General features: G+C 37.0%; 2 protein-coding genes across 3 annotated transcripts; both read right to left on the bottom strand.

The window, feature by feature from the left end:
- Nucleotides 1–685: 685 nt before the first annotated feature.
- LOC113284370 lies at nt 686–1447 on the bottom strand. The gene is made up of 2 exons (XM_026533813.1): nt 1119–1447; nt 686–1023 (listed from the first exon to the last, which is right to left on the bottom strand). Exons 1-2 carry the CDS (start codon nt 1336–1338, stop codon nt 818–820), a joined length of 426 nt encoding a protein of 141 aa, XP_026389598.1. The 5' UTR covers nt 1339–1447; the 3' UTR covers nt 686–817.
- Nucleotides 1448–1650: 203 nt separating this feature from the next.
- Nucleotides 1651–5384, bottom strand: LOC113284369 (uncharacterized protein ycf45-like). 2 transcript variants are annotated; one of them, XM_026533811.1, is made up of 10 exons: nt 5073–5384; nt 4854–4994; nt 4550–4770; nt 4256–4328; nt 3739–4023; nt 3201–3344; nt 3063–3113; nt 2241–2337; nt 2002–2138; nt 1651–1888 (listed from the first exon to the last, which is right to left on the bottom strand). In XM_026533811.1, the coding sequence occupies exons 1-8, from the start codon at nt 5298–5300 to the stop codon at nt 2266–2268; spliced, it is 1215 nt and encodes a 404-aa protein (XP_026389596.1). In that variant the 5' UTR covers nt 5301–5384; the 3' UTR covers nt 1651–1888; nt 2002–2138; nt 2241–2265. The 2 variants fall into 2 exon arrangements, with proteins under 2 accessions (XP_026389596.1, XP_026389597.1); XM_026533812.1 differs by having other exon boundaries at nt 1660–1884.
- Nucleotides 5385–8603: the final 3219 nt, after the last annotated feature.

Here is an 8603-nt window from a genome sequence, read left to right as displayed (position 1 = left end):
TTGGTTTACTTATAAAAATGTCTAATACATAGTGTTCCTCCTCTTCGGTTTATTTATGAAAATGTCTGAAGGAAAAAAAATGGTTCAAAAAGGTATTTTTGGTTTTTTGGCCCAGACCTTTTCCAATCTTTTTGTGTCAACTGATCATTTACGTTTTACAAAAAGAAATGACCATATACAAGGTCCTCCCTCCCTTACTTGGTCCGCCCATTAAAAAGGTGGCTGTGTATTTGGGCTAGCCTACTTATTACCCTCAGACAGTTGACATGAGAGATGCAAATTTGTCCGTAAGCACCAAATTGTAAGGAAGAAGATGCCAACCTATCAGCCATGCTGCCATATTCTTCTGTGGAAATTCGGAATAAACTTGGTTATTTTTTTTCCTTCGAATTATAAGGTGATGCGCTTAGGTCGCCTGAGAAATTATTCTTCTGCGGCAGCAACTCATGTGCCAGTATGGTGGAGGAGTCGCACTCTTCCCAAACGCACCAATTCTTTCACGGTCTCATTTGGCGAAAGAAAAATATTTAAAATAAATAAATTATTTTGCTTTGTCATTTTCATTTTCCTTGATTTTGAAGGATTTCCACTTGGGATCTCACTTCCACCATAGGTTCAATCCTTCAATATGAAAGGAAAGTGGAGTACAGTAAACGCTCCAACCTATGAAGTAAAACCCTTGATCTAACGTAAAAGAAAGATTGCCCAAGCTTTATTTGTATTAACCACAAATTAGAGTAGACTGTTCTCAACATTATATGTGCACGTACATCATACCGGAAGAGAAGAAATAATGAGGAAGAAAGGAAAGATTTTTTTATTCAAATTTGTAGTGCTTGTCTACGGTTTCTGTAACATCCCATGTACACTTCATTCCTTTTGGGAATTCCACTAAGTCACCAGCACCAAACTCCACAAAGTCACTCTCACCATCAGGAATCACTTTTACTTTGCCTTTCAAGAGAAAACATGTTTCCTTTGAATCATATGTCCATGGGAATTTGCTTGGAGGACATCCCCACTAAGAAAAATCAACACATAAAGATAAAACAACACAGTAAAGATAACAAGAACATGTTATTAGTACACAGAGATAGATAGACAGAGAGGAAGTTACTTGGGCCAAGTCCTGACACCAAGGCTGGTGAGTTTGGATTCATCAGGATTCTTCTCAATCTTAATCCCCATTTTTTCAGCTGCCATTTTCTCTGTATTCCCAGCTGCTGCCCTGACTACTAATCTTAGTGACGATGAGATTCTGCGTGTGGTATTGGCTTTGATGATGAAGTTAGAAGAATGCACTGCTGGTTGATGTCTAAGAACTGCAGCGCTTGCCATTTTCTCTGCAGCAAAGAATGGCACCTGAATTTCCAGATACACAGTTTTACAATTTTCAGAAATGGAGTTCTAGAGTAATCTGGACCTCATCCTTCCTGTCACCTATCATTTCTTATCCACATTGCAGGGCTTTACTGGTGTATTGGTTCAAAAGTTCAAACCCAACTAGTAAGCATTGGGCACGAGACTCTTAATAACCAATATTTTAAGCATATTTACAAGCAAGGGGGCAAGGATACTGAAACTCCAAAAAGAAAAAAGCAAGCCAAGGATACTGGGAAAGAAAATGCTATTTACTGCAATTATGTTTTCGGGTAGATATGATGGATTAACATTATAATGAAGAAGCATTGAATTCAAAATAGAAGATAAGGGGGTTACATAACAACATGAAGAAATAAGTGTGGTTACGACAGTGGCTCCTAAGGTACCACAAACACTACGAGAATACAGATTAATCTACAAAAATTACAGATACAGATTACAATGCATTTACAGAAAAACAGACATATCATCTTCTTTCCCTCAAATTGTGCCATCCAGCAACTGCCTACATTAAATAAACCCGATTTTAGATAATCCTAATTTTAGATCAACCCGCCATAACAAAGTAATAAAAGTAAAGGATTTTGTTCTAGCAAATTGAATGACTTGAAAAGTTACCCATGGTGCTTATCGAGACTGCACTTTTCAAACGGAATGGGATACCAGCTAGCCCTCCCTGGATACAAATGACGAGTGCTTGACAAGACACTCATGAGTGTTCAACATGATACTAAACTAGCCAGTGGTGCCTACTTCTGCATGTAAGGTTTCAGTTGATAAGTACCTGTTATTCCTTAACATCTTTACAACTTAAATGATAGAAAGATAATAGTTCCACGAGACTGGTTATAACTTACCTTTTCGATAGATGACACGTGCAATTTAAATCCCATCTCCATCATATGCTTTCCATCTCTCTATCACAACCTTGAACTGATCATCCCTCTTTCTAACCTGACAGCAGAGAGAAATATCAGTTCTGCTTAACATTAGACCCTTGGTGCACAGCTCCAAACAAGTGCTCAATTTAACGCTATTGCCAGCTAGCCATAACACTAACAGAATCCGGCCGGAGATCCGCGGATTCAGAGCTATTTTGTGAACCACCTATGAATGTTATTTATCCTTTCAAATGCAAACTTAGGTTCAGCATCAGATAAATAGTTTAAGATGTTTAAAAATCGAGACGTGCTTTGCAAAAAGAAAACAACTTTTCATATTTTCAAAAGGAAGCTTTATTAAGAATAATGAGTCATCACAGTGAAAGAGTACAACATCTAACCTACATGCCCACAAATCAAATGTCTGGAAATCGGTAAATTTGGATGTACTACGCAAACTGATCTCATCTGTTACTTGGTAAAGGTTGGCAGCATGAGCGGAGCCAAGATTTCTAAATAGGGGATGCAAAATTATACTTTGGGGTGCAAATTTTTTTTTAGGGGGTGCAACGAAGCAAGATTAGGCTTGCAAATACCCTAATCTATAAATTGGCCTAAATTAGGCTTGGGAGTCAGTTTGGCAGGGTGTGCGACTGCACACCCTTGCTTTAGACTGCCTACGCCTCTGGTTGGCAGCCAAAAAGGCATGGGTCTATGGATTCTTCAAGTCACTGTCCAGTGCAGCCAATATTCCTTTCTGAACTAAACTGTTTATTATTTTTCACTAGAAAGAATTACCTCAACCAATGGCTTTTTCCCATGCAGTAACATATCAACACTCCTTTCTGTCTGCAAAAAGGATCCAAGAGAGATAAATTTTATGCATTTATCCTAAATATCTGGAAAACAATTCTAGATAACACTTGGTAAACATACCCGATGTGTTACCCAGTAATTTCTTTCCCTCATCTCAATCAGGAAAGGGAATGTTGGAGGACCTTTCCTTTCAAGAATAGTTTTCTGACAACGTCTAGCTCGTGCTTCATCATCTCCTAAAGTAACAGTTTCCACTCCACCAATCTGGATAATTTCTACGAGGAATCATCATCAGTTCACGATAATCAAGAATTAAACTTATAATTCTATACTGACAGGGTTCTATAGGCAAGAAACTTTATACTTTAACTCTAAAGAATGAAACCAGAAGTTTGTGCGACTGACGAGCATCACAAGATCTAAAATATTGATGGAACAAAAAAGAAAAAGTCCAAGCTCTTGAAGAAGTTATATATGTGTACTGTAAAGGAAAAACTTAAAATCTAATAAGGCTTCTTAACGGATCAAGACAAGATCAAGTCCTCAATTATCAAGCCTGTTCCTCAGTCTAAAGCTTATAAATGAGGAGCACCGAAGAGAGGAATCTTTTTTTCGCTTTAAGCTTTGAAGATATTCATGATGAGAAAGAAAAACTAACCAGATCACAGAGAATATGATTCTTAATTATATTCACGAGCACTTCCCCATGAGCAGTGCCGATGAGCATCACCCCTCTTTCTGCAATAGAACGGCAAGCAAGGGATTCTGCTTCAGTACCGATTTCATCAACTAGGATCACCTCAGGCATGTGATTCTCTACTGCCTCAATCATGACTTTGTGCTGCATGGATGGCTCTGGAACCTGCATTCTCCGTGCACCCCCAATTGCTGAATGGGGAATATCACCATCACCTCCTATCTCATTGCTGGTGTCTACAATCACCTATATACACTTCAATGATTATCAAGTTCAGATGTAGGAGAATAAAAATCAGATTGATGAAAGTGCTCATAATGCAATACATATGAGGGGTGTCGAAGAGGCTAACTGCTAGTCACCTGGTCATTGGATATTGGAATGCAATAACCAGAACCAATCAGAGGTAAATAGATGCTAATTGACACCCCTGATGACGTAGATACCATTCATTCAGAGAAAAAGAAACTCTGCATACCACTCGTTTGTGAAGTTCATCCGCCAGTACACGAGCCATCTCACGCATGACAGTAGTCTTGCCTACTCCAGGCCTGCAATACCATAAGGGAAATTTGTTGGCAAGTAATTACATTTCCTATGACTTATACTCTATATTCCAAGCATAGATAGGTGTGTGTATCGGTAATGAATTGCTTGATTATGACAGTTCAAGATATCACATAAGACTGTCAAGCAGTACGAAGAAAAGTTTAATTCTAGACTACAAAGACGAGATTACTTGAGAAATCTAACAGCTAAAAACTCCCTTTACCTCCCAAGAAACAAGATGCTCTCTCCATACTGAAGAAGATCATGAACCATATCAATGTGACCACTAATAGCTCTTCCAACTCTACAAGTTAAACCAACAATCAACCCTTTTCGACTCCTAATTGCAGATATCCTATGCAATGTACCTTCAATACCTGCCCTATTATCCCCTCCAAATTCTCCAACAACACTTTGAGCTTCTTCCAACTCTTTCATCGACACCTACCCAATAAAATCAAAATTAAACACAAACCTAATTAATCACTTAAACTAAATTCTGCCCAATGAATCAACGGAATTATTACCTCAGTATTCCTCAAATAATGTCCACCAGATTCACCAAGAAAACGTGCTTCAGGATAACGACCTAAATCTAATATAACCTCTATAAGTTGTCCTCTTTTTGGATCATTTTGTAGATTATTTCGCAAATCTTCTGGTAAAATCTGCTAATTAAAGGTGGAAAATCATAAGTAGAAGGAGATGAGAAAAATGAAATAGAACAGAAATGATTGATTCATTACCCCAAATAGTGCTTGAAGATCATCATCTACAACAAAAAATCCATCAACTGATTCTCCTCCTTTAACAACAGCATTAAGACTGTTTATTCGAGGCAAATAGTTCCTCTTCTTCTTGCGAATGGATAGATTAGGATTGAACGAGTAATGGTTGGAAAAGCCGAAACAAAAACTGGAATTGATAGAAGAGCAATAAGAACCCAGCAGTGATGATGATGACAATGCTTTCATGACTAAACTCCCGCGTTTTTTTAATCTTCCGCGCCCATTAAACGGAATTTGGACCGGAATCGGTGAGGGAAGAGCAGAGCTGTTCTTATCTGGTAGCGCATGTTAGAGAGAGTCCTAGAGGCATATTTTATATTCCCGCCCCTATAATGGATCGGATGAAATGAACGATTTGTTGCCTATTCAACTACCGATTCGGTTGACCTAAAATGTAGCAAAAATTGGAATCTCTGGGATGAGAAAATGTACATATGACACAAAATCATTTTGTTTTTCGCATTGTCTAAGCCATACATACAATGGACTTGACTATATTTCAGACATTGAGAATCTGAGACCAAAGCTGAATATACGATGGACTTGAATATACTTATCCTCTAAGCAGAAATTAACGGTTTACTCCCAAAATTGTTGAGCATTATACTTTCTACTCCTACCCTCGCAAGCCTGCAGAAATCTATCTTTACAAAACTTACGAGTCAGAACCAAATTTGAATGATTCAGGCCAGAAAATTTCATAATATCTAAATTAACCTTTACAAATTCCCGTATATATAATCAATTGGTTAACTATAAATATCCTATTAAGTTGATGAGTTCTTTATTATACCGCTCCGGCTTCCGGATTAGGAGCACAGGGTCTGACTAGAGTTAAGCTTCCTCCATGGACTGAGGCTTCTCCTCGAATAAAGCTCATGGATTAGATGCTTGTGTCTGAACATATCACATGTAAATGAATATTAGCAAGTTACCGATAACATTTTTCCTAAAGCAAAAAAAAAAACTGGTATTATTGATCTATAGAAATTAGCAAACCCTTTGGCGGATACAAATTGGTGATAATTGTAATGAGATGACTACTTAAACTGGAGCATAACATACAAGCGAAAAACTTCAAGGCACTTATAGGTTAGTCAAAGAAGAACTTGTGCTTCTATCGTATCCACAGATCAAGACTAGTGCGCTAGGTAGTAGTACTTTAGTACGACATAATAAGATAGTATTTTGCAACCATTATTTTCAAAGCATCACAAAATGCTACTCTTAGTAATGTAGAACCTGTTACGAACTTGTTGAGAAGAACGCAATACGGAGATTGCAGACGACACGAAGAGACGAAAGAGATACAAATAGGATGAAATCAAAATATTAAGAATAAGAGAATTGAAAGAGTTGATAAAGATAATAATCTTGATTGAGAATAATAATAATAAGATGTCCCTTAAACAAGAAGGCATAGCCTTTAAATAGGTTCACAAGAACCGTAAAACAGAAAAGAAAAAGGAAAGCTAACTAAACTAGGAAAGCCAAAAGACTTGTAAAGCAAGTAAACTAAACAAATTTGATTACAAAATGGAACCAACTTGTCAGAGTTGCTTCAGTAGAACGAGAACAACTTGTCAAAGTTGCTTCATTCGTAAAAGGATCAACTTGTCATAGTTGATGTTGTCTTGAACAAAGGATGTACCACATCAGTTCCCCCTTCTTGAAAGAAACTCGTCCTCGAGTTTGCTGGTAAAAAGAACTTCATTATCCCCATGAAATGTAAAAATTTCTTGGACATTGAAAATATTAGAGATGTTCCAATCTGTTGGAAGATCAACAATACAAGCATTATCACTTATTTTCTTTAGTATCTTGAATGGTCCATACTTCTTCATTTTTGTCTTGTTGTAAGTTCCAGTAGGAAATCGTTCTTTCCTCGAATGAATCATAACCAACTCTCCTTCATTAAAAGTCTTAAGTCTTCTGTGATGATTTGCATCTTCTTTGTACTTGTTGTTAGAAACTGCTAGTTTTGCTTTCACTTCTTGATGAATTTGTGAAGCTTTCTCAAGCATAGTATCAGCTCTTGTACTCGACTGTTGCAGCTTATGAAGAACTACCAAATCCAAAATATGGTTGGGGACCTTAGAATAAACAATTTCAAAAGGTGTCTTACCTGTAGGTCTGTTAGCTGAAGTGTTAAAAGAAAACTCCATATGAGGAAGGAGAGTATCTCATTGTTTTTCTTTGCCTTCAATTATCTTATCTCGAATCAGATTACCTATAGAACGATTGACCACCTCAGTTTTCCCATCTGTCTGGGGATGAGCAGTTGTACTATATTGAAGTTTAGTTCCCAAACGCATCCATAAAGATTTCCAGAAATAGCTCAAAAATTTAGTGTCTCTATCAGATGTAATAGTTTTGGAATTCCATGAAAATGTACGAATTCCTTGAAGAATAAGTAAGCAACATGTAAAACATCTGTTGTTTTCTTGCAAGCTATGAAGTGAACAATTTTTGAATATCGATCCACCACCACCATAATAGAATCATTTCTTTTACAAGTACGTGGTAAACCAAGCACAAAATCCATGTTAATATCTACCCAAGGAGCCTCTGGAATTGGAAGTGGAGTATACAAACCTGTGTTTTGAACAGTTCCCTTAGATTGCTGACAAACCATGCACTTTTGTACATACCTTTGAACATCTCGTTTCAATGAAGGCCAGAAATAACGTTCTTCAACCAAAGAAATGGTTTTATCACGTCCAAAATGTCCACCAAGACCACTGCCATGTAATTCCATGATTAGATGAAGACGTAAAGAGCAATGTGGAATACATAAACGATTTCCTGTAAAAAGAAAACCATCTTGAATGAGGAAATCATCAACAATGCTTGTTGAAGAACCACACTTTTCCCATAAACTTTGAAAATCCTTGTCTTCACTATAAAGGTCTTTTAGAAAATCAAAAGCCAAACTCTCATGTTTGAGAGTCACAAGAAGATGAGTTCTCCTACTTAAAGCATCAGCTACCTGATTTAGTTTTCCACTATTATTTCTTATAGAGAATGTATACTAATTGATGGTGGATAACCACCTATCATGGAACCTATTAACTTTAGTTGATGTTTTCAAAAATTTAAGAGCTTGATTATCAGTATTTACGATGAACTCACTGTGAATAAGATAAGGATGTCATTGCTTTAAAGCTTGAACAAGTGCTATCAATTTTAGTTCATAAGTAGACCATTTTTTTCTTGTATCAGATTTCTTCTCACTGTAATAAGCAACTGGATGATCTTTTTGAGATAGTACAACTCTTATACCAACAATGGAAGCATCACAATGTATTTAAAAAGGCTTGTCAAAATTTGGCATAGCAAGGACATGAGCACTACATAGCTTTTCCTTGAGTAAATTGAAGCTCTTGTCTGCTTCTTCAGTCCACACAAATGTATCACGTTTCAAACAATCCGTAAGACCAACTGCAATAGTGCTGAAATTCTCGACAAATCTCCTATAAAAAAAGAAGC

The sequence above is a fragment of the Papaver somniferum genome, chromosome 5 (genome assembly GCF_003573695.1).
Source record: "Papaver somniferum cultivar HN1 chromosome 5, ASM357369v1, whole genome shotgun sequence".
Lineage (NCBI taxonomy): Eukaryota > Viridiplantae > Streptophyta > Magnoliopsida > Ranunculales > Papaveraceae > Papaver > Papaver somniferum.
The sequence above is the reverse complement of the archived record's forward strand: the minus strand, read 5'-3'. Positions and strand labels throughout refer to the sequence as shown.

Coding starts and splice junctions, on each gene's coding strand:
- LOC113284370 (XM_026533813.1), bottom strand. CDS start 1,338: ATGGCAAGCGCTGCAGTTCTTAGACATCAACCAGCAGTGCATTCTTCT. Junction 1,024..1,118: donor TGGTGTCAGGACTTGGCCCA/AGTAACTTCCTC, acceptor TTGATTTTTCTT/AGTGGGGATGTCCTCCAAGC.
- LOC113284369 (XM_026533811.1), bottom strand. CDS start 5,300: ATGAAAGCATTGTCATCATCATCACTGCTGGGTTCTTATTGCTCTTCT. Junction 4,995..5,072: donor ATCTTCAAGCACTATTTGGG/GTAATGAATCAA, acceptor TTTAATTAGCAG/ATTTTACCAGAAGATTTGCG. Junction 4,329..4,549: donor AGCATCTTGTTTCTTGGGAG/GTAAAGGGAGTT, acceptor ATGGTATTGCAG/GCCTGGAGTAGGCAAGACTA.